The sequence below is a fragment of the Rhinolophus sinicus genome, linkage group LG04 (assembly GCF_036562045.2).
Source record: "Rhinolophus sinicus isolate RSC01 linkage group LG04, ASM3656204v1, whole genome shotgun sequence".
Lineage (NCBI taxonomy): Eukaryota > Metazoa > Chordata > Mammalia > Chiroptera > Rhinolophidae > Rhinolophus > Rhinolophus sinicus.
This window is the reverse complement of record NC_133754.1, coordinates 23,271,341-23,297,530: the sequence shown is the minus strand read 5'-3', so window position 1 is coordinate 23,297,530 and position 26,190 is coordinate 23,271,341. Positions and strand designations below refer to the sequence as shown.

Here is a 26,190-nt window from a genome sequence, read left to right as displayed (position 1 = left end):
CATAAGTTTTCATTTCAGTCAAACATGATATAACTCGAAAGTTTGCTTTAGGTTCTAATAAACTCTATTATGAATTTTAGGTTTATATTGTTTGTTCACACAAAGCAGTCAAACTTCAAAAGGAACATTATCCACTGCTATCTCTTACATAAATCAAACTGGAAATAAGACACATTTTACAATTCAATTTAAGATCCCACTGAGACAATAATGTTGCAAGCTGTGCATTTTGCAAAGTAATATAGTAATGTCTAGTTTGCATTTTTGAAAAACCAAATTAATCACACTTTATTGAATACGTTGGAGCAAACCTAAAATTCATCTATTATTAAAAACTTGTGCAAGAAACACAAACTATATTTTATATATAAAGGACAAACTCATTTATTCATTAGGCTAAAACACTTGGAGTTTGCATTTTGTAACTGTGAAAGAAATGACATTTGTTATCGGGGCTGTTTTGAATTTTTAAAGGCTGTCTATGCATAGTAAGCTGCCTGAATATTTATATTAGCACATTAAATTGTACTACATTTTAAAGCATCCAGATAAAAATAGAATTTAACTGGGAAACTTTGGGGTAAGAAAACAAAAGTCAGTAAAATAAGTGTTGTTGTTTTTTTTAAACAGAGATATGTCATACAAATTAGAGAAATTCATATTTTGTTTTATTTTACGTTAGTAACTTTTAATAATATAATCATTTTATGGTTTTGATAAGAAATAACCCTCCCTGGGCAAAATAAAGGCTTATCATGCTCTACAATTTTATTAGGATAAAGAAAGATAAGTACTTTTTTGCATGTATATATTAGACTGTACAGTTGTAATGAGACATTGCATAGTGTTGGACATCAAAGTTTTTATGGCATTATTTAGAAATTATTGCCTATTTGGTATATGTTATGTATTGTTAGTTTTGAGAAGTCAGTATTGAGGAATTCTAGTGAAAATAAAAATCATGGATAGTGAAAAAAAGTGAAGAATTGCAAGAATAGTGGTAAAAGCTGGGCTATTTATCTTACTGGTGCTTATTTTTCAATGTCAGGTTAGTAAACACTGTCATGGTATCTGCTGATGTGTATGAGTATAATATTCTGTATGATAATAGTTATTGGATGGGCTACAGAACAGTAATATATGCTCTGCAGAATAGAAATAGCAATATTAAAACATATTCCCAGATTTAATTTTTCAATAAAATGTTAAAGCTAAACTTGTTGTATTTCACAAACTTTATTATTAAAGCATGAATTTGGGGGAAATATTTCCTTTTAGTGTTTCCAATGGTATCAGTCAGGAAGGTTCTAAAAATAGTCAATCAACTATAAATCTACCCAGCATCCTCTTGCTTTTCTATTAAGAATTCTACATTGCTGACTTATATTAACTGGTACGCTGTTGTCCTCTTTCAAGAAAAAAATAAATGATATCTCCTCAAGTGAAGACTTTCAATCAAGGTACACATAGTTTTCCTTTCATTGGGAAAAAAGTCTCCAGTGCACATACAAAAGGAGTTATTCCATAAGCCACTTGATTCAGATATAGGGAAGAGTAAGGAGTATGCCCTTACTCAACATAATTGTTTTGTCATGTCTGGCTCTAGAAACCAATTTGTTCTTCAATCATCGTTTTAGGAAATTCTAATGATAAAGAACACACAATTTTTTTTTCTAGTTCATCCATTTTCCAGTGGCATGAAATATGAGAATCCCGATTCCTGCCTTGGTTATATCACTGTCAATGTGATGGTTGACAGAATTGGGGATAATTATTCCTGGTAGTGAGTTCCGTCTCCTCCTTCTGACTCTCTGATACATCGCTTTAGTCATAGTTCTCCCCTGCTTATGATGACCGACCTCATCATCCTGACCTCTGAGAACTTTTGTAAGCTGTCCCTGACCTACCTACGTAATTCTTTCTGATTTCTGATGCTTTCTGAAGATGTACGTTTCTCTTCCAGTCAGTCAAGCTACCCCGCTGCTAACCATATCCACCGTGTTTGTAGTCGCCCCCTCGCGCAATCCAGGAACTTCTCCCAACTGGGTGTGCTCTGTCGTGCAGTGAAGAGTCAGGCAGATGAATGTGTTCCAAGTTCAGCTGTTTTCCTAACCAGATATGTGACGTCAAGCATTTCATTTAATCATTCTGCACCTCGGTTTCCTCAGCCGCAAACTGAGAGGATTGTGCTTGATGGTGAGATCTTCTCAGAGAAGTCTTTCCAATGTTCCCTCCTAACACACACGCATACATGTGCATGCATGCATTGTGGACAAGCAAAAACTCTGTTGCATCCTTCTATGACTGGTATCTCATTTAATATGCCATGTCACTTTGTTTATTTGCTTCTTATTTTTTCTTGCCACCTCCCAACTAGAATATAAACTCCATGAGGTTATAGATTTTATTGGCTTTCTTCTCTGCTGTATCCCCAGTGCTTATAATAATGCCTGGCACATAATAGGTGTTCATTATGTGTTGAAATAAAGAAAGAATGGTTTCTGTCTATTTTGTATTATAACATTCTGTGATTCAAATATATAGAGAAAAATAAATTGTATGTTTTGTAGTGATGTTTAACTATATAATCTCTTGCTTCTTAGCCTGTACCGTGTGTTGGCATCTTGTTTCCTTTATGTGATAACATATTGATACTTAAAAAAATATATGTTTTCTGTCCTATTTCCTTTTTTTTTATTTGATACGACTACATCATAGTCTTAATACTTGTCTGGTTTCTTTCTCTAGCCTCTACAAGATTTTAAATATGTAGTATTAACTTGACTTTTGGATAAACTAGAATGTGAAATATTTTTCAAAGCCAGAATTTAAACACATATTAATCTGAATAAATGCATATAATAGAGTGATTTTCAAAATATATTTTGACAGTCAGTAGAGATTTGACACATTTAAAAATTAAACCTTTTATTCTTAAACTCTTAATATTATTGTGAATTTATTAGATTTAAAAAAACAACAATATACAAAAAACATCCCCATAGTATTTATACACATAAGCCATTACAAATCATTTTTATTAATGCTGTGTCTATTACATAATTATAATTCTTTGTGAAAATGGTACAAATATATGATAAGTTGAAAAATATACTCCAAATGTTTCCTGTGAATTGCACCTCTTTATAGGAAGCTCATAGAACAAAAATTTCAAAATTTACCAAAGAGTAAAAATGGTTTCTATACAGACCATTTTAAGTAAAGGAAGTTTCTGAGGTATTTAATTTGCTTTGAAAAAGTCATGTTTTAGCCTACTAACTAAAGACTTATGTAGTTATTTAATATAAATTACTTTAATTAAGCACAACATTTAACAAAATGTATTTACCCGGTGTTAGGCCAGGTAACTTCTAAATGAGAGCATCTGTGTACTGTTGACAATAGTCCTAATATTCCCTGTGAAATGATGTGAGAGAATGTGAGTGGTAGAACAGACAAAAAATAGAAATGGAGCAATATTTTAATACTGAGGGAGATATTGAAATTGTTTAAGACAGATTTTATGATCACGAGAGGAAATAACAGATAATTTTTTATTACACAGAGTCTATTTTACATTTAGAAAGCTATTTATTGTTTAATAACTAAAGACCCCTCACTGCAAGATTATTATGTTTAATAGGTAGTGTTCTCTTTACACTGACAATATTTAAACTATGATAGCCTTGTTACAGATAAAGATAATTTGGAAATATGTTACTTTTCCAAGTTCAAGACTTAAAAAATCCTGTCAATTTCATCATTTATTTGTATAACAAATCATACTTTTTAGTATTGGTGTTAGGAAAAATTGTTGAAGAAAAGAAAAATAATGAAATGACTGATTTATCCAAATACCACCCTGTTTTTTGTTTGTTTGTTTTAAATGAACGTGAAACCTGTGTTTAGTACTTAATTCTGACATGAGTCATTGTGTGACCTTTGGTTGATTGCATTCTCTTATAGTCTTCACTGATCACATTATGGCTATCATAACTACACTAGATAATTTTTAAAATATAAAAATGAATAAGGATCTTCAAATTTTACTTTATATTGACCTAAGGGTAATGATATCGTTAGAAAATCAATCCTTATTTTAAAACACACTTTCTAACCATTTTGGTTATGCTACTCCACATTGTCACACCAATCTAACAAAGCACATTGTATCCATTTATTCTTGGGATAAAAATGAGTGCTTGTATTTAACTCCCGAATCAGGGTTAAAATGTAGAAATAAAATTATCTATATTACTGCTAATCTTCCTAAGTAGTTTTTTCATTGCCAGTGACTAAAATTTTAGTGGTCATTTTGACCTTGAAAATCTGCCATGTCTGCCCATGAAAAACTGATGAAAAGTGCTTTGAATAGTTATGTCTTCACCACATATAATAGAAGCTACGGAAAGAATGATTTGGTTTCATATAAACAGTAGCTTTCAACAGGCCTGCCATCTGCATGTAATCTACCACTATAATGTAATATTTTTTCAATGGTCCTTCAAATGTGCTGAGTTCTTTGTGATGTGCAGTCCCTTGTTTTGAAGCAGCGTCTCTCCATAATGTTCTTAAGGAGTATCTTGGAATTACTAGATACTATATCCTACTGCAACTTGGACGAATAGCACCTTTCAAACCTGCTTAGTTGTATCTATTTGTTTTCCGTTTCTGTTTAGGCTGTCTACCTCAATAGTTAGGACTGTTAAATTTTTAAATCCAATCATAATGTTCTCCATTCATTCATTCAGTATTAATTGAGGGCCCCAAATCTGTCAGGCGTTCATGTTGATTAACTTATTAAAAAGAACATTTTAGCTTAGAAGTAAGTCAAGAAACTTGAATATTATAAAACTGCATTGACACCCTTTTGTGCTAAGAATTTATTGTAGGAGTCCTATACCAATATTTGCTTATTTCTGCTCAGCTTTTCAGGCTTCTCTTCCTCCTCCTCCTCCTCCTCCTCCTCCTCCTCCTTTTTTAAACCATGCAGTCAGGCTTACTTGGGACTTAGTCTGTGGCTCTTAGTAAAAATACACATTTAATATGTTTTTATACTTTCTATACCCTCTTCAAGCATCATGGCTTAATCTCCCACTTGAAAACCAGAGATATCCAAATTTTTCTCATTGGGCATCTGCTTTTCTCCTAAAACGAGTTCCATATTTCTAACCGATTATTGTCAATCTCTGTTTGATTTTTCCTGAAATATCTCTTATTCGACAAGTCCAAAATTGAACTGATTTTTCTTCATCTCTAACCTTGATCTTCCTTATATAGGTCATTAAAAACTTGGATGGTGAATTCACAATTCCAAGCTGTAAATCCTGGGGAAAGCTAAATCAACATTTATAACACTGATGTGGATCTACCTCAGAGTTTCCAAAGATGCCTTGCAATAATACATGTAAAAGCTTAACACAATGCCCAACACATCGACATTAGATAATATGCATTAGTTATTATTGTCATCGTGGCCACAGTAATGATCTCACCATACAAACAATTGTCAATCTAGATGCTCAAGTCATCTTTTCCATTTTATTCTCCCATCCAAGAATAACCGGGCCAGACCCTGCTTAACTTCCAAGATCAGATGAGATGGGGTGTGTTCTATGATATGGATGGTATGGCTATAGACATTTTACTCTCTTCATCTGTTTATATGCAAGTGGTAACCAAGTTCTTTGAAGTTTATTTCTAAAATATCAAACACATTTCTTATTCTGTATCTTCTCTATTTTTCATTCCAGTCAAATAATAAAATTACGGTATATGCATGTATGCTATATCTTTGTGTTTTTCTTTTACACTATAAGCTGCTCAGGAACAAAGGCTATAGCTTATCGTTTTTGAATGACACATTGAAGTATACCACATGTGAATGTAAGAACTGGTCTGGGTTTGCAGCTCTCAACTCAAGCACTGACTGAGAGTTAGTTCTACTTTGCTAAGTCCTGGGGATACAATGATGAGCAAAAGACACATAGGCCTCTCCATGCAATGCTTACATTAAGAAAAGAAATGGTGGGTCTTTCCCTTAACAGCAATGGGAAACAATTGGAGTCCTCTAAGCAGGAGAGTAACAGTGAAATATTTGTACTTAAAAGTAATGATAGCCCTTGAATCCGATTACAGCACTAGATATAGAAACAGAAAAGAGATAAATTACATAGATGAAATCAACAGGACATGAAAAGGAATTGGACATTGATGGCACACAGTGAGAGAAGAGATAAAGATGAATCCTAAGTTTCTGGCTTCTATAACTAGCTAGTGATGTCATTCTTTGAGGCTAACAAGGTTTGGGGAGAAGAAAATTTAACACTAGATTCATACGTATGAGAACTATCAGGATAATTCCCACTCATGAGCATGCCATCCTACCTATGAGGGTTTTATTCTTTTTGGAAAATTCAGTAGCAAATTTGGCTCAAGTTTGAAGATTTTCTTCAATTTCAACATAAATAATATAAAACTGAAAATGTTATATAAAACAGTAGAAATTAAAACTGATTCAACTGACCATGAACAATAGTTACACATGAACATGAAATTGTTAATATTATATACAATGACATTTATTACTCAACTAACAGTCTAAAACTTATATTAACTTGAAATTTTATTTCATGTAATTGTAAATCTATAGGGAAATTACAATATCTTTAGAGAGGAAAGTTTCTAGTTCATTTGTTTGCCTAATGGAAAAATAATTTGATGAGTTAAAGTGGGAAAAGGTAGACATTCATTGACATTGGCAATGAGAAAGGTTAAAAGATGCAGTTAAATTAACATGGATACATTATACCAAATTGCTTTATTTGCAAGAATTTTATTAATATATTTTAGACTGGAAAGCTTAAATTTTTTTATAGTATTGTTATTTCTACACTGTCCATAATATTGTAATTTAGCTATGGAAATTAACCAATTAATTGGAATATCATCATTTCCACTGAACAGAAACAGTTTGTTCCTGTTTACAATCATATTCTAGTCCATATCAATAAGATGCTCAAATATTTAGTCAATACAAATTAATCTGGCTACATTTCTTACCTTATACTGAGTCCTATGTAACTATTGACCCAGTGTGAGCCTTCATTTATTTTGTTTTGTTTTGTTTTGTTTATTACATTTTAGGGTTCTATTTTACCTGGTTAACACTTTGAGCATGGTGCTAATTAGTCCAAAGAAAACAACAGCATCAAAAAGCAAAGGGTTTTCTGATATAATGATATCTGTCTTCTCAATCGAAAGTATTTAACCTTTTATCTTAATAGTAATGGCCCTCCTCTTTTATTTTAAGTTACATCAAAACTGTCTGGAATTTGGTATGAAATAAGGGAGAATACATAAAGTATTTCATTGTATATATAATAATTCATTTTAACAATTTTAGTGAGTTCAAAATCACGGCCATTTAAAATGGGAACTATTGTCTATCTTAAGTTTCCTAATGTTGTTTTGGTTTTCCATGTTTCCGCAAAGATTCTCAGGATGATTGTTTTTAGTAATATCGGCTTGTTCTTTAAGGTTACTTTAACATATTCCATCTAACATTAGTGACTTACATTTCAGCTCTGATTTTATAATTTGTTTATTATTCTCTCTAGTTCAGCAATCATTAGCCATGGTTGAGAATATTCAAGCAATATAGTGTAAAAAGAAAAGCAAAAGGAAGCAATTCTGATTTCCAGGATTTTGGTGTCACTTTGTGCATCATGTTAACGTATATTAGTTTCAACAATATTGTGATGTATATAAGGCAGTAGAGGCATCTCAGGTTGGTGAAGAAATTTAGTTATTATCATAGTGCTAATAAGTCCAACGACACTAATAGCACTGGTATTATCACCATTACATATAAAATAAAGTATATCAAAATAGCTCTGCATTCAAAAGAAAGCATCACAGGTAAAATAGAAACCCCCTTTATGGCAAAGTTTTAAATTCCTAATTAACAAATATTTGACACTCAGGTAACACAGAGTACGGTTTAATAAATGATGGACAGCTAAACAAATATGTTTAATTCTGAGAAAGCAGCACGTTTTCCTAATTGACTCATATTTATTGGTAGTAGAAAAGCTAGAATTAATGACACTACTATTCTTTCTCTCTAAGAAAAAATTGAGTTGATGTCAGAGCATAAGCTAAGCAGGATTGGTTACATGACAACCAACCAGTTCTGTTTTGCCCTGGCACTTCCAAATCAAACATGATATGTGTGCAAATATAAATTTTACACTCTGGAAATGGCCTAATACCAATTTAGACTGTGATAGCTCCTAAACCAATTAGGAGACATTTGTCTTGTTTTCTTTGCTAAAACACTGTACTTAAACTGGAACATTTTAAGTTGTGCCCTTAATTAATTGTACCCTTAAAAGGATTGCTTCTTCCTCATTTTAAAAGAAAGCAATTTGATGTGTTGAACCAGAAGATTTCAGTGTTTATATATGCTCAAGTAGATCAACTGAGCTCAGATCGTTATCCGGAAACAGATTTAAAGATTATGTGATCATAACTCATGAGAAGACTGTTTCACTTATTTATGCAAAATACTAATATTACTGCTGACATTTCATTTCTCATTTTTTATTAGGGTGAAGTTAATCCTTTTAAAGATAATAATTTGTTTATTCTCACCTGCCTCTGAAGTAACAGCCAAACATCTGTAGCACCTGCGACGAGTATTTACTTTTACTTAGTCTTGTTTCCATTAAGATGGTGTTGACATCCTTCTAAGTGGTCTCCAATGGTATGGAGTAAATGCCTGCTCTTGCCATCATTTTCATTGTAAACGAATCCTGACAATGTCAGGTTCCCGTCAGAGTCTATCGGTGTCATTCACTAAGCAGTGGTGTGACCGTTAGTCCCTTTGAGATTTGCCTGATTTACCAGGGTCAGCCTGTGGGAAACACTGAACAAATAGTTACATGTTACCTTGCTATAAAGGATAATAATATTTAAATGTACTTTTACTATTTTAACGTATGGTGGTTTTAAAGGCGTTTCTTTCTTAAAGATTAATTTGGTATTTGATTATTTTATATGGTTTCTCTCCAAAATTCTTAAAAAGTACTGCTGTGGCCTTTACTTTTGAAACCTATTCCTCATTATATATATTTAGGATTCAATAATACATATAATTATTTGGGCTAGGATTATAATTGATGCCACTTATAAATAAACACCCCTGAAGTTTTTTGTTTTTGTTTTTAAAGAGGAACAGTATCAATATCCTTCCCCAAAACATTTTCCATTTTCATTTTTACCTAAAAATTGTGTTTCAAAAAACAAAGTGATCTTTTTTCTAATAATGATTACCTCCACATTTAATTGTTCTTTAATTTTTAATTTTTTCTTTGAACTTGTCTCAATTGATAATTTAAAATTTCAATGCATTTGTAAAATAACATTTCAACTGTCGAGCATTCACAGTTCTTTTTTTTATTTCAGTTTATTTATAAGAACCAGTTACTAAAGTTTTATTTATATTTGTTGTCGGTTCTATTGAATGTGCTAGGTAACAAGATATTAATGAGATTTTTTTCCTGTGGTCCCACACAAGAGCAAAAGGTACCAGGTACTCTTCATTTTAAGGAAAGTAAATAAAATAAACAAAATTGGTACTTATTAATAACAGCTGAGCCAGCGTTATTATCTTAACTGTCACACCAGACTCCACAAACATCCTCCTACTCCATTTGTAAGGTCCGGGTGACCACAGGAAGAGAGGATTTGAAGAAATCACTGTAGTGAAGAGACAGCAGCTAATGGGCTGTGGCTTAGTGAGCGCTTTTGAGAGTGAAGGGCGGGGAGTTCCCAGAGAATTACTCAAGGATTGCAGATGCCTCCGCCTCATTTTGTAGTGGAATTTCAGCTTTGGTGTGAACTGCTTATGTGCTGTTTTGTACATATTTCATCAGGTGGATAAAGAATTGAGGAGCAGTGTCAGGATAGAGAGAATGAGCATCATCAACACAACAGGACCCACTCCTGCCATAGGGCCTTTACTAGCTAAGGGACAATGGCAGTTTTGGGACTTGAGTAGAGCAGGAAGCTGAAGGACTCCTGCAGTAAGGAAATGCCGCTGGAAGGCCTCCATTAAAGGATCAGACATCACTTAGCACGCGGTATTTAGCCTCGGTGGCCACTAGGCATAACCAAAGCAGTTACAGTGCAGGGAGGACTTGAGCAGGAAGCGGTTGGGAAGGAGTCCTTTATTTCACCACCCAGGAGAAGGAGAGGAGGAGGACAGATGAAGAGCTGACCAAGCCCCTCTGTCTTCCAGGTACCTAGGCTCCAGTGCTGGCCACTGCTGATGGGGATGGGGAAGCAGAGAGGAGGGTTAAATACAATGGGTTTTTATACTCAACATCTGCTCAAGGTTATTCAGGGGAAGAAAAGGGAGCCTTGACAGAGCATGTTTGAAGGTAATAACTGGAGGAAAAATAAAACAATTTCTATTTGTAACCTATCAATTTTGACTTCAATTATCTGGTTACCCTTAGAACAGGGATAGCTTTCAAACCCTAAGGGTTTCAACCCCAAATAGTATATTTTTGTATGTAAAACCGGGTCCATCATAAAATATGCATTATAAATACAATGAAATTATAAAATGGGGTTGAGACAAGGAAAATACTCGGAATTCATAAAAAGACTGAAATACTGCATCAAGTTGTTTGCATTTTCAGAATCTATAATCGTGGTTTTTTTCTAGAAATATTTTGTTCTTTATAATTAGCTATTGATGGTACCTATAAAATAATGGTACCTAATTTAAACATTTAAAATATTTCACTGAAGGATCATATGTAACACAACATGTTAAGCCTCATTATTAAAATAATACTCCACCCCCAAGAAAGGAGAAATAAAGGCATAACTAACAATTTGGATTCATTTGGACACTTACAGATGGTTTTATATTATAACCATATTTTAATGTTAGTGTGGGGAGGGTGTAAGGGAGGATAGAATCTTCCATGCCTAGTCCTTACAAATTTGAATTTCAGTTACACTAAATCTTAAGATAAACTTGCTTGTCCCTGAGGAACATACAACTCTTACACAAAAGGAAAACTAAGCTCATGCAATCACTTTTTGTATGTAAGTTCCCATATTTGAATATGCTATTATTGATAAATTCTTAATATTGGCATAATTCAAGAGGGTAAGTAAATCATTTCAGATTCCGTAAACGCGTAATTGTTTTTCACTAGAGATGAATTTGATAATGTTAATTTCAATTTTCTCTCTTGCATTCATTTACCCGCTTACATTTGGCTGTTGCAAGACTGTTCATTTGTTCATTTCAGCCCACCAAAAATCATGCCATAGCACTAGTGTCTGGCCTTCAGGGGCTTCTGGTTACACTACTTAATCCCATCATATATCAGCTGCCTGTGTGTTCTGCTGTAAGCAGGTGTCTAGGCTAAGGCTATTTCAGTGCTTTTCCACAATCTGTGTGTAATACTAGGTGTAGGACATTCTCTCTCCCTTTAGTGCCCTCCCCTCTACATTAAAATAGGATTATAGATTCTAAATATTCAAATTGCTGGATGCACTATCTGAATATCCTTTCATGAGCTCATAACCATTTCCTTTGGCTCAAAATTATTGTATATTTTTATCATGTCTTATGAGGTTTTGCATACATGCTTCAATACCCTATTATAGTATATGCTTTATGAGGATACTAGGGCTATGTCAAGTTTATCTTTTTTTTTTTTTCCCCCAATGTAAAGTCAAAGAAACAACATGATTCTACGAGAATTGAAGAGGAGAACAATGAATTAGTTATTCTCTGTTTCTCTCTAACTTCCCTTACCAAATATTGAAATTTTTCTTATATACTGCATCTTCTGTCTCTTGCACGTTTTCATGTGGTCATAATAGTGAACATTCATCTTGAAGGTATATGTTTCTGTCTCTATGTTTGTATGTAGGCATAGTACATATATACTGGCTTATGCCACTAAATACATTGGCTTAAACCAAAGCACTTGAAATTATACATATAGTAATAATGGGCATGTCTTGTTCTGAAGTGGCCAATTTTTAATTCTTATTTATTTATGCTAATAGAAGAGAAGGATGTTATAAATAAAGCAAAAATCACTTACAGCTGACTCGGTTATATATTGTATATTTTTCATCAGACTTATTTGCTTAATTGTTTGCTCTGTTTATTACCCAAATGAGCTAACATCATGAGTATTTAACAAATGAAGATTGGTGGAGATGGCTAGGAGCATTTTACGTAGTGGGAAAATTCAATCTAATGTTATAAACATGCTATAGAAAACTCTCATATGGATGATTGATATTTACCCTTACACAATGGATGATATCCAGTGGTACAAAATATATGTAAAAATAGATAGTATTTTGTCTATAATCTATTTTCAGAATGATTTCATAAGCATTTCGCTTAATATTTTATACCTTGGTAATGTGAATAATAGAATTATAGTACTTTTCTCAATTGATATGAGTGAAATTGAAATATAATTGGAAAAATTAGTTTTCCCGTTTATTAACTGGCAATCAAGATTCAAATAAAAAAGTATTTCAAGTAAACAGAAAAATAAAAGTAGATAATAGGTATAAACAGAACTCAAACTGAATCCAAAATAATGAATATGAATGTTATTCTCTATTCCATATATGTTAATTATCCTCAGTCAATTTACTATGAAAATGTAATCCTTGCATTTTTGCATGTTTTTAATGAAAAATAGCATATAGAGAAAATTGTCTGTTAACTATAATTTTTCAATGCAGTTCTTATATTCAAATAGCATTCAATCCAAAGTGTTATTTCTATATCTAAATAGTCAGTGATTATGCTTTAGTTCTTGTTTTGATTGATAACATAGTAAGTAACATGTAATGAAAAAATTGCATATACTTTGACAAAGGCAATGTAAAATGGAAATGTTTAAAATGTTTCATCATTAAATATTCTCTTGACATCATACACTTGAAAAATTCATATATTTATAGTTTTTGCATACTTGTCTAGGACCTTGGTATAAGTGTCAAAAAAGTCGTGAGTAGAAAAATAGATATATAAATTTGTGAATATGAAAATGAACGTTTATATCATAGTATAGGAACAAGCTAGAGGAATTTCTTTTATTTGAGTCATTTCTATATGAAGCCATAAACTTTTTTTTTTTTTAGCCAAAAGCTGTCATGGTTTCTTATAAAATAATAAAGATAATAAAAATATCCATTTTAATTGATTCTTTTCATTGTTTAATAAAATTGCTTTGTTTGATTGCTGAAGAATTTGAATTGAGTTTTCATTACCCACTTCTGAACAATTTACTCTAAGATCCAGACAGTATTGAGCTAATGAGTTTGAATTTATATTGAACCTTAACTGTCTTCATGAAGTAAATGGAAAAAAATCATGGCAGTAACTAAGTATTCTTCATTAAAAACCATGTCGTAGAGATTTTACAATGAGGCTTTTAATAGAGCTAAAGCATTTAAATTGGAGTTTTACCAACTTTACTGTTTCTAAGCATATTATATGAAAATTTGGTTTTTCTTTTTTTTTAAGGAAGGAAATCTTATAAGCTGACAGATATTACAGAAATTTTCTTTCAAGTGGGTAGTTTATATAGTTGATATATTCAGTTAAGCAATAAATTAGTGTTAAAATAATTTAATCTGGGGACATGTCTAAATTGAAATGATTTATAAACACCTTCCAAGGAATATCCTTTTAAGGTATTTTAAGAGCTATTTAATCTAAGATATGACCACCAATATTGAAATGAAGCCCTCAAATGTACCGATTTGACTTTGGTACTGATACTCCCACTATCATAAACGTTTGTTTCTCTGTAGTTGAAAATGAGTAATGTATTTATTGATTCACACACATTTAATTTATTGCTTTGACATTATTATCTTTTGTAAAGTGATCTTTTGGGTTCTCTCTGCTAGGGCTAACCAAGTTGGGCATTTAATGATTCCATGTTTAGGATTTGCTGTGGAATTAAGTGAGGAATTTTAACTCTGAATGATGACTAGGATACTTTTAATGCAATGATATGTTTGGATTCTATAACTGTCAGTGTGCTTCAGTTCCAAGAAGAAACTAGTTCTCTAGTTATATAATAGAGCCTGTTTTATACTAAGTTGGTTAGTCAAACAGGACTAGACTCTGAAAATAGGCCAATTGTTGCAGAAATTTTATTTCTCCAAAAATTTGAGACTCTATCTAAGACACAGGGAAAACAAAAAGAAAATAGGATTTAGGGGAAATTTACTTACTTGAGCTTATTTCCCAAGAAATCACTTAGCCGATATCCAAATGTAATATGCTTTTTAAAACCTCATTTCAAATTAATCATTAGAAGATTTGGAATAATATTCCATCCGAGTACTTTATACTCATCCCCCACAGGCAGCAGTGGTGTTTTTGGGGACAAGGAAACACTGTATTCTGCCCCATCACAGGGATCTTGGGTTTTTGTTACCCACTCCCGCATGCCTGGAGCGCATAGCCTCCCAGTTAGTCATCCTCTCCGCCGGCTTCAGCAGAGCCACCTTGTGCCACATGGTAAGATGGCATTTTTTTTTAGCACTAAAAATGGTAGTTGGAAAGAAAAAAAACCTGTCTAATTATCAGATAATAAAATATAGGACTTAATAAAGAGGCATACTACATTAAATAACTAATTACGGTAAGTTAAATAAAACCCTAATATTTTAAACAAGAATGAGACTGATCAGAAGAATAATATAGCAAGGAGTTGACCATTTGCATTAAACACATGAAGCGTGGTGGTGTGATAAAACATGGCACCAAGATAGGTAACTGTAAGCCTAATTTCCCTGAGTGGTGACTGGATATTGTTGCATATAAATATTTCCCCATTGACTGTCATTATTAGCACATCTTTGAATGCGTCAATTTTCAATGATTTATGCTCTTAACCATTTTAATAAGTGAGATATACCTTGTATCAGAGTTTTATTTGACCAGAGCAATGATGATATATGTGTATTTTTTATAGGACTGGAACTTCCTTTTATGATGATGCCCCACCCTCTAATTCCTGTCAGCCTACCTCCAGCATCTGTCACCATGGCAATGAGCCAGATGAACCATCTCAGCACCATTGCAAATATGGCGGCAGCAGCACAAGTTCAGAGTCCCCCATCCAGAGTTGAGACATCTGTTATTAAGGTAATTGTTTTCTCACACGATTGTTTTGGCTTACGCCAAACATTATCTTAGGCCACCATCTGTCAATCTGTTTTTCTTATTCCACAAGTAATTCTAATTCCTAAAAGCTAAGTGATATTAAATAGATTATGAGAAAAAATTACTTTCAGTAATTAGAACGAGGGATACAATATTTAGGCAGTCTAGGCTAATTTTAAATTCTCTATTGTAGCTATTAAGAGAGAGAGACATAGGAAACAATGATATATTTCTAATTTTGTGTGTGCTTATATGTATGGTTCTGTGTGTGCATGCTTGTGTGTGTGTGTGTGTGTGTGTGTGTGTGTGTGTGTGTGTGTTGCTATGAATCTTAAGATGTGGAAAATAGTACCTGATTTATTTTCAGAATACGAGAGGGTTAATTCATGGTTCTGCCATTTACTATCTGTGTTGCCTTGGGCATGTAACTCAATCTTTCTGATTCTATTCTGTATCTGAAAAATGGATAAAGCAGTGTAGCTGTAAAAGCTAAACAAAAGAATAAAATTGAAAGCCATTTTATGAATTCAAAAATACACTGTAAGTGGAAGATAGCATTATTGTTATACAAACATCACATGTTTATATACACAATTCTCTCTCTCTCTCTCTCTCTCTCTCTTTTCCCCATCCACTGTGTGTGTATACTTTTTCATTCATATTATTTTATAATGTATATTTAAATCAAAGTACTTTAAATGCATTGTCAGAATATATTATTAATTTTTAAACTAAGTAGAAAGTACCTCATGTTGCATTATCCTATTTGACATAATCATTACCTCTTTTTTCTGAATATAATACACTTGAATTTAAGGGAGTCCCTATAGCATGTCTTACATAGAAAGCTTTGTTACAGTTCTCATTTATTGCTGGTGGGAATACAAAAATGTACAGTCCTTTTAGAAGACAGTTTTGTGGTTTCTTACAAAACTAAACATACCCTTACCATTTGATTGCATGATATTTACCCAGCTCTTTGGTATGTACCCAAAACAAATTGAAAACATATGTCAATGCAGAAACTTGCATATGGATATTTATAGCAGCTTTTTCCATAATTGCCAAAACTTTGAATCAACCAAGATGTTATTCAGTAGGTGAATAGATTAAAAAAAATTGTGGTACATCCATATGTTATAACATTGTTGAATTAACATTTACTAAGTGGAACATAGGGTGACTGACTGGTGGTGAGTCATAGTTCAACAACAGACAAGAGAAATAGAAATAGAGTTTATATTCACAAGTCCTGGAAGAAGTACCCAGCATGACTGAAGGGTTCACACGGGGAAGTCAAAGCAGAGTGCAGACAGAGAGAGTGAGGCAGGACCTGGGGAAAACGCCTTTATTCAGGTTCATAGATGGAATACTTTGGGCTTCTTGGGCTAAAGATGGGTTGGTGAATTCAAACCAAAAGAGCATGGTTTTGATAAGCCCTACTGAGTCTTACCTAAGAGGAGACTGCTGACCACAAAGGCTGTTGGGAAAGTCATATGAGGGACATATGTTTGCTTGTTACTCTGTGGCTGTTATCTAGGGTATGCGCTAGCATGAGGCGGGTAGTTTTAGTTTAAGGTCCCTGCAGTCCTCTTGGCCAAATAAAATGAATGCATAGTCAGCAATACCATGGAGTAGCTTAGCTGAACTCTCAACACCATAAAATGGAATATTATTCAGATCTAAAAAGAAATGAGCTATCAAGCCATGAAAAGACATGGAGGAAATGCAAACGTTCAGTATGCTGCAAAGTTGAAGCCAGTCTGAAAAGGCTCCACACCATATGATTCCAAGTATAGAACACTCTGGAAAAGGCAAAACTGTGGAGATACTAAAAAGATGAGTGCTTGTCAGGTGGTAGTCATGAGAAATGAATAGGCAGAGCACAGGGGGTTTTTAGCAGAGTGAAAATGCTCTTTATGGTACTATTTATGATGGATACACGTCATTATACATTTTTGAAAGGCCCTATTACTATTTATATAGAGAGTGTTGAATAATATGCAAATAACTTTCTTTTTTATGATACTAATGGCTGTATAAACTAAGATATGTACTGGTCCCTCACATCATTTTCTCAAGTATACTAACCTGAGGAAAAATAACAAAAAACATCAGAATACCCTGATCATCTTCTTAAAGATCCTTGCCTGAGAGAATACCAATGAGTCATCAACCTAGAACTGGGAAGAGAATGTTAAAAATTCTGAGTAATTTCATCTGACCGACTTGTAGAGGGTTCCTTTGTTACTAGATGATTTGTTAATCAAAGTATCACTGTGCAATTCCATTTACAATACTTTTTGGCAATAGTTATTGCGGAGGATTCAGCATTCTCATCACCTCACTCATTGATATCACCTAAAGAAAGATTTTGGCTGAAGAAAAAAATCCTGTGTTCCACTCTTGTACTTGATGGCTATTTAATAAACAAACAAACAAACAAACAAACAAATAAATGGTAGTAAGTATTAGGTACAGGATATGATAATTCTCAGTTTTAAAAAATGTAATAATTACTATAGAGAATTATCTTTATAATGTTAATTATGTAATTTCCCCCTTTCAAAATTGAGAACTTTTAGGGTAGTTTTTCTTTTAGATAAGATTTAGATTCATAGGTAAAGTAAAAATATTATAAAAGCAGATTTTAGAAGTTTAAAATCATAATGGATGCTTTAGTTATGAACTGTAGATAATTTGGACATGAGCTGGTGGTTTACATATTCCTGCATCCAAAAGACTCTAATTACATCAAGGTGCTTGATTTATTTTAGGTTTTCAATATACACATATTTTTTAAAAAGATAGTTTGTGCTATATCTAATGTTAATGAGAATACTTAGACAGTGAAGCTTCCTTTAAAAATCCAATTGGGTTTCCCCTGGAAGGTGTTCTTAGGAAATGATCTAGATTATTGGAAAGTCAACACCATTCCTGTGGTTTCTTAAATTAAGGTTAGGGATGTAGAGGAGAATGATAAGGAGAAGGAAGGAAATATGCAAAAAGGGAGTTAGAAGGTGTGTTTGGAAGTGTGTGTCAATATCTCCTGAGTTATAGTAATAGTCTACTTCCTAGTCTCTTGGGGCAAATATTTTCAGAAACATGGCTAGAGATAGATTAAAGGAAATTCTGGACTTTTGAATGTGATGGTGGTAGAAATGGTGATAGCTAAATAGGAAACAATGTTTCCAGTTGAGAATGATTAGAGAAAGTAGAAATTGCTAACACCGAAGTGAAGTTCAATTGGCTATTGTGGAATCTCCAAAAGGCCTATTTGCCCTTTTCTTTTGAGGCTGGTTGTTTGTATAGTTGCAAATTTGATGCTGACAGGTAATGATTATAGAAAGTAAACATATTTCAAGAAATGCATGAGACAATTCTAATATTTTTTAGTAAACATTCCTAATAGTTTTAGACCTGAGAAAAATTGAGGGTACGGCTTCAAAGATTAAGAGTGAGGAATAGTTTCTCTATGGAATTCCAAATATTAGGGAAAGCAAGTTAATAAATCAACCTGTCTAAATTTATGTATAGTAGATTTTATAGCACTAACAGTATTTAGTAAACTCACAGGATATATATGAGGTATGGCAATTAAGTTCGTGAACTTGTTGCAACACTGTTGGGAGCTTTTTTTGATATCACAGGGATTATTCATTATGACTTTGTACCAACTGGACAAACAGTAAACCAAGTTTACTATTTGGAAGTGCTGAAAAGGCTGCGTGAAAAAGTTAGATGACCTGAACTTTTCCCCAACAATTCATGGCTCTTGCATCACGACAAGGCACCAGCTCCCACAGTACTGTCTGTGAGGGAGTTTTTAGCCAATGAACAAATAACTGAGTTGGAACACCCTCCCTAGTCACCTGATCTGGCCCCCAATGACTTCTTTCTTTACCCAAAGATAAAGGAAATATTGAAAGGAAAACATTTTGATGGCATTCAGGACATCACGTATAATACAATGATAGCTCTGATGGCCATTCCAGAAAAGAGTTCCAAAATTGCTTTGAAGAAGTTTTGCACCAACACCACTGGTGTTGGTGCATAGTTTTCCAAGGGGAGTACTTGGAAGGTGACTGTAATGATATCCAGCGATGAGTTATGTAGCACTTTTTCTAGGATGAGGGCATGAACTTAATTGTCAGACCTCGTATTAGCTAAACTTAATTTGGGGGAAGTTTTTATTTTCTCTAAAAAAAAAATGGTTGACTCCTATATTATGTTAAATAGTTTGGGACCAAATGGGTAATTAGAATACTACCTACAAGTTTGTTTACCTGAAAAGATTTGAAATATGAAGGCTGATTAAAATGAAATGTTAAATACCAAAGAAGATTTGCCCCCATCTGAAGGAATAAAGTAATAAGAGAAGTAGCACTTAAAGGGAAAGTAGAAATTTGAGAGATCTTTCTTTCATGTGCTGGAATGTACCATTCACATTTTTTTGACAGTAATGACAAGAATTAAAATTAAAACTCAATGAGAATAGCAATAAGAATTTATTGGACAGAAGAGAAACAAAACCATGATTCTTGGAGTTATATATTTTAAAATAATTTTTCTGTTACCTGTTTCTATGAGGTGAAGGAGCACAAATGATTTTCTCGTAAACTTATTTATGGAATGTACCTACCAGTAAAAGCAGTGGAGTAGGGTTAGAAAGCTGCCATTTTTGGGCAAAATCCACCCTGCTGCCAGTTTTTGTATGGACCATGAGTTAAAAATGATTTAACATTTTTAAGTGATTGGGGGAAAAATTAAAAGAAGAATGATTTCTCATGACACATGAAAATTATATGAAATATGAATTTTAGTGTCTATAATTATTATTTTTTGAACCTTAGCCACACTCTACATCATTTCTATGGCTTCTTTCACAAAAGCAGTGTTGAATAATATATTTACTAGCTGGCTTTTCACAGAAAAAAAAAACCCAAAAAAAATCTGCTGATTGATCTTGATGAATTCAAACCCATGTGAATCTTAGGTTGTGGATAATTTAGACAGCTTAAAATAAACTCTCAAACACTATAAAGCCATAGGATCTGGCACTGAAAATAGAAAATAAATTAAAAACATTGAGTAAAAAAAAAGGTATAGATGAAGATAGCACCCCTATAACATTATTATTTGCTTTAATTGTAGGCCTTTATGATAGAGTTCACCAATTTACTAAATTTAGACTTTCTCTGGTTTATTTTATTCAAAATATTTTAGTTAGCTAACTTTGAGGAAGAAATGGGCATATGCTGTTTAAACAATGAAAATTCTAATTTAAATCCCTAGTAACCAACTATCTGTAAGGATGTATTAAATTATTATAAGCTCTGTATTAGTCTATCATGTATCAGTGAGATGCATATATCTTAACTATTTAACATTCATAAAACCTGAAGAGACATAGACTTGGGATGTTAATACAGATTCCTCCATGGTGGAGAAATAATTCCTATATCCTCCCTACCCATTTTTATATATCTCAGCTTTTGTAGAAGACCTATTTTATTTTCATCAAATTTAAGCACGATGAAGGTATTCATTAATCAAATGAAAATTTTCACCTCAGTAGTTTCCACTTTAACTTTATTATATTTATTTTCTTGGAAGAAAAATGTCTATTAATTCTTCTGTGTTTTAGCCATTTAAATATACTCGTATGTTGTCTATAGTGTTTCTTCCTCCAGACTAAATATTCTAAGTTCTTCTGAACATTCCTCCTCAAGCTTCTTGGTTGCCACTCTTTTTTTTTTTTTTTTTAAGTAACCCATTTTTCCCCAATCACTCCCATATAATATTCTCGAAGTGAATTGGCCAGACACTGGGACTAAAGTAAACCTCACTTGGTAAAATAGCTTATAAATATAGTCATAAGTTATAAAACTGCTTTGCTAGTAGAAAATGTGACTCCGTGAATTTCATATCTTTGCAACATAAAACTCGACTAAGCCAATTCTTCATTTTTCACTTCTATTAAGAATTTGCATTTATCCATATTACGTTTATTTTCCAGTTCATTGATTTAGGCTCCTTAGAGTTTTTTAATGTTAACATTCTAAACTATCATATTAACTATATATACTATCTTTGTATCATTTCCGAATTGTAAACGGATGTATTACTTGTATTGCCTTAAATCACTGAGGAAAATAAACAGTATAAATCAAGAGATCAATTTTTCTTGTCTTTAGAGAATTCCTAATAGGCTGAAATGTTCTACTAATTGATTCTCTTTGGGTATCATTCATCAAGTAACCCCAAATTCCCCTGAATTAATCAATATTTTTCTCACTTTTTATTTAATACATTCACAGTGATATCATAAGGACTTTGAAAGAAGGTTCTTGCTGATAAAAAAAATTGAAAAGGAGAAAGGTACATTTTAGAGGTTGCAAAACATAGATTCTGGAGGAAGACTTCTTGGCTTTATTTCCAGCTCTATGACCTTCTAGTCATGTGATCATAAGCAAGTTATTTAATGTGTCTTTTTGTTGTTTCCTTTTCTGTATAATGGGGATAATATTACCTCATGAGGCTGTCGTAATGATTAAGTTAGCATTTATAAACTCATTAGAAGGCTTTGTACACTGATATTATCTTCACCTTATCACTAGTTTTATTTTCTCCCTAAATATTCACAATCATCTGTTTAAAAATAAATTCTATAATCTTATAAGGAATTCATGTCAAGCTTTTAAAATATAGTTACAATTGTATAGTAAGACGCTTTTCTACCTCTCCTTCTTCCTGTCTCCGCCCTCATCCCTCTCTTCTTGTTTAGCTTTCCGGTGTTTTTGTAGTGTAGTAGTATACACAGCAGGTTTTTAAATGCATGTTTTTCAGATTTAATTTTTCTTCAGGGATAATATAGATTTGTTCTTTGAGAAATTTGTCAACGTTCAAATTATTCTATATTATTGAATAAACATCTTTCCTTTCATGCCACATTTTAGCGTTTTCTAAAAACAGGAAATGTGACTTAAATTTGTTAATTTTCTCTGTGGCTGTGTGTGTGTGTGTGTGTGTGTGTGTGTGCCTGCCTGCGTGTGTGTAGGGAGAGACTTTATAATATTCTCATTTAAAGAATTAAACCTTGAAAAAAATTAAAAGTACAAAGGATAAATTTTCTATTCTCTAATGTTTTCCTTCAAAGCAAGTTCTTAAAATATTATATTAGTAAATAGGACTTTATATGCATGAAGTTTAAAAATTACAAAAACTATAACCAGGGTGAGGTGAATTTCAAAGTAGATTGAAATAACTCCAGATGTAGGCATCACTTTTGGACTTTTTTTTTTTTTTTTCAAATAAGATTTCATATAATTTTTTACTTGAATTTAGAAAAACAGCAGATTATGTTCTCTTAATGTTTGAATATTGATATTCAATGTGAAAAGAGGACACTAGCAAGAAAAAGAAAGTATTAAAACACAACCACCACTAAGGATCCCATACATCAATAGAGTCAAACAGATCAATATATTTAAATACGTGAGCCTGTAACAATACTAAAAAATAAACTCATGTTCACCTCTGGAGAATTCTAAGGAATTAATTTTTTTAAAGGACAAATAAAGATTTAAATAAAAGGATGGTGTCAAGCATTTTCCTGCCTTTCCCATACAAAATGTACCTCAGCATAGCCAAATAATTCCGAAGAGAATTTGTATAAATCTTCTAACAGATAAATGCATAAGGAATTATGTATTAAGAATATCACCAAATTCCAATTCCTAATGAAGTGATGAGTTTGGCGCATAATCATCAGTAGTGGCTGGCATCATAAAATGCAACCGAGCTGACGTTATGCCCTTCTGATGGAAGCATGCAACTCTATTTGTGAGGTAGTCCTGCCCCCAAATCAAGCATCCAGTTTTAACTATGCAGGACATTTAGGAGACAGAGGAAGTTAGAGACAAATTAGAGCCATAAGGGAACTGCATATGGGAAGTTCATAAAGGCGGTGGCGTCTAAGAACACACACAATGCCTGAACTAGATAAAACAGAGACAGCGCTGGCCAAGTCAGAACTTACTTTTTTCTCCTTGCTTTCCTCCCAGCACTCTCCCTCCCTTGAGTGTGGTAAAGGAAGATGCCTTGATTATTATATGGACATGAATTATAATTTCTGAGTCAAGACTGTGTTTTATGGCTTAACTGTCTGACTTTTCATATTACTGAATAGTGATCTGAAAAGTTCCAATGCTGGCTGAATTTTCACACAGATGTGGAAAAAATATAGCCCCCTACCACCATTGAATACATTTAAAGAGATATGTAGTAGGAGGATACAATTAAATTGTTTATGTTTCTACTCATGGGTTCTACCAGTTTTATATTTAGAAAAACTGAGTGTTCTTGAGTACCATCATCAAAACAAATAAAAAGAACTACGTAAATGTCTGTTGACGCCTCCATTTAGAACTTTGGGTCATGGAGTTTTGATGGTGAGTGCATGTCCCTCTGTCAGATGCAAGTGTTTTTATTAGCATCATTTACCATGTTTTTCAGAAGTACTTTTTAACATTTTCTTGAATCCATAATCCCAATTTTGCTATTTATCTTCTTTGTTCATTTTTCCAGAACAAGGGGATTTGGATGTCACATTTAATCAGTGTATATGATTCTGAACTTCACTAACAACATTTACTAGTTTATGATATATGCTCCATGGGGGAAAGAGTTTTTATCAGTTTTCTTTACTTATATATAACCAGAGCCTAGGGCACTGGCACATATTACGTGTTCAGTAAATATTCTTTGAATGAATGTATTTAACTCTGAGTTGTTTTAAAGCTCAGGGTTTAGGTTATACAAAGTGCCACTCAACTTCAATTTTGTAAGTTTAAAAGTTGTATCAACATATCATTTAACATTAGAAATATCTTCCCTCCACTTTTATAACATATTGAGTGAAGGAATCTCTAACAGATGAAAATGAAAATGATTTCAAAGAGAGCAACTTAAAGTAAAGCTAAATGAAAAAAATTTGTAGAGAAATGAGTTGTGATTATTTAGACTTATTCTAATAAAATATTTTAAATTGACATAATCCATTTTGTGGTGGAAAGGAGTCAATTGAGACAATGTGATTTTGTAAATGTTTAATTAATCACATGTGTGTAATACTGAACATTTTATGCTTTTTATTATAGAATGCATCATTTTGAATTCCATCTTTGATTCTGAATTATCCTAGAGACCAATACTTGTTCTACACAGAGGCAATAAATTCAGCTGTTCCTTTATTGTTATTCTATTACCATTAGTTTATTAGTATGACTTTTTTTCCTTTTAGTGAGAGAGCATTCCTCTTAAATTTTCATTTATTATTGTGGCTAGTTTTATAAAGATGGAACATTGCAAAAGATTGTGTTTTATTGATTGGTGGATTTATGATGCAGGACTATAAAGCAGTGTGTTGAAGTATTAAATTAAATATTCTTCCTCTTTGTCCTACTTCAGGCCCATCTTGGAGGTTAAAGGGTATTACACAAATGAAATGATAAATCCAGTTTACATAGTTTCCCTATAGACATTGAACTGCTTCTTTCTTATTATGTCTGAATAAAACTCATTATCTATTTTGTTTCAGTAATAATTATATTTTCTCCTAAGTAATTCTTTACTGTCTCCATTATTCTCCATCTTATAGCAAACTCTGGAAAGGCAAGCATATAAATATGATAAAAGAATTAAGCTGTTGAAATAAATTAATTTATTGTGCAACAATGTATTCAAATTTTACTTGCTCAATGGATTTTACTTTAATGAAATTCTTCAAAGAACAATACATCATGTTCCAAAGATTGAAATTATACATTAAATGAAATGACTGAATATGTTGTATCTCATTTTATAGAAAGTTTCAATTGAATACTTAAGCTTTTAAATAATAAAAATTTGCATAAATTAAAATATTTTCTTTAAATAAAAGTATTAAGTATTGTTTTTGTAGCCTTTGTTCTTAGACAAAAATTATAAAGTAAAAATAAGCTAAAGCTAAATTAAATACTACAATTTTACTTATATTTTCTAAGCCTTAAACTATGCTTTTAAGATGTATTTCACATTAAGATTTTAATTTAGTTTGTTTTTGACTTATTTTAGTATGTGATCTTTAGAGTATTTTGAATGTGTAAATATTTGAGTAATGCTTGAATGAAAAGAACTATCAGGGTAAACTTTGACAAATGTATTGACTAATAAAACAATTTTTGTACTTATGTGGAAAAAAAAGGAAATGATTGTTTTCAATGGTAACCATTGTTGCTAGAGTTTTATGCATTAAATATTTAAGTATTTCATGAGTTAAATACTCAGGAAAATAAAAAGTTTCTCATGCTTTCCATTAGCACCACTACAAAATCTATTATAACAGGAAACTCAGACTTGCAAAATGATTTTAGAGGGATTGATTTATGTCAAGTTGTACTTTATCTCTGTTCAGCAGAACATGTGCCACAGCAAATATGATCAATTAAAATATTTTATTTTTTTATAGTTTAATATGCTAAAATAATTTAAAACATAATTATTAAGAGGAATATTAAAACATTGATGAACAAACCTTGATGTGAGTGACCTTTTAAGAAAATAGAATAGCTAATTTAGAAAATTTTATTTATATAAAAATATAGCAATGTTCTTTCTCAAATACATATGATGTGTTTCTGTATAATGAGTGTTGAGTTAGCTATATTAGGGATTAGCTTTAAAGCTTAGACAAACTTTTTTGCCTCTTCATCACAATTTCAAGAAACCAAGGGTAGACTCTTTATAGAAAAACTCTGGTCTTGTATGCAGTTATAGCATAGCTCATTAATGCATTTATACAGACTATAAAGAAGTTCCACTAGACAGTTTTATAAATCCATTCTCTATAATAAGTTCATATACACTGCGTAAGGGATATGAAGTCCAACCTTTGAATTATATGC

The 26,190-nt window shown here is 32.3% G+C and overlaps 1 protein-coding gene across 1 annotated transcript in view; it reads left to right on the top strand.

Moving 5' to 3' along the window:
- DACH1 (dachshund family transcription factor 1) overlaps window positions 1-26,190 on the top strand; it is a 397,595-nt gene that overhangs the window by 258,958 nt on the left and 112,447 nt on the right. The window contains exon 4 of the mRNA XM_019738175.2: window positions 15,054-15,226. Coding sequence (XP_019593734.2) covers window positions 15,054-15,226 — 173 coding nt within the window. The remainder of the gene's footprint in view (window positions 1-15,053; window positions 15,227-26,190) is intronic.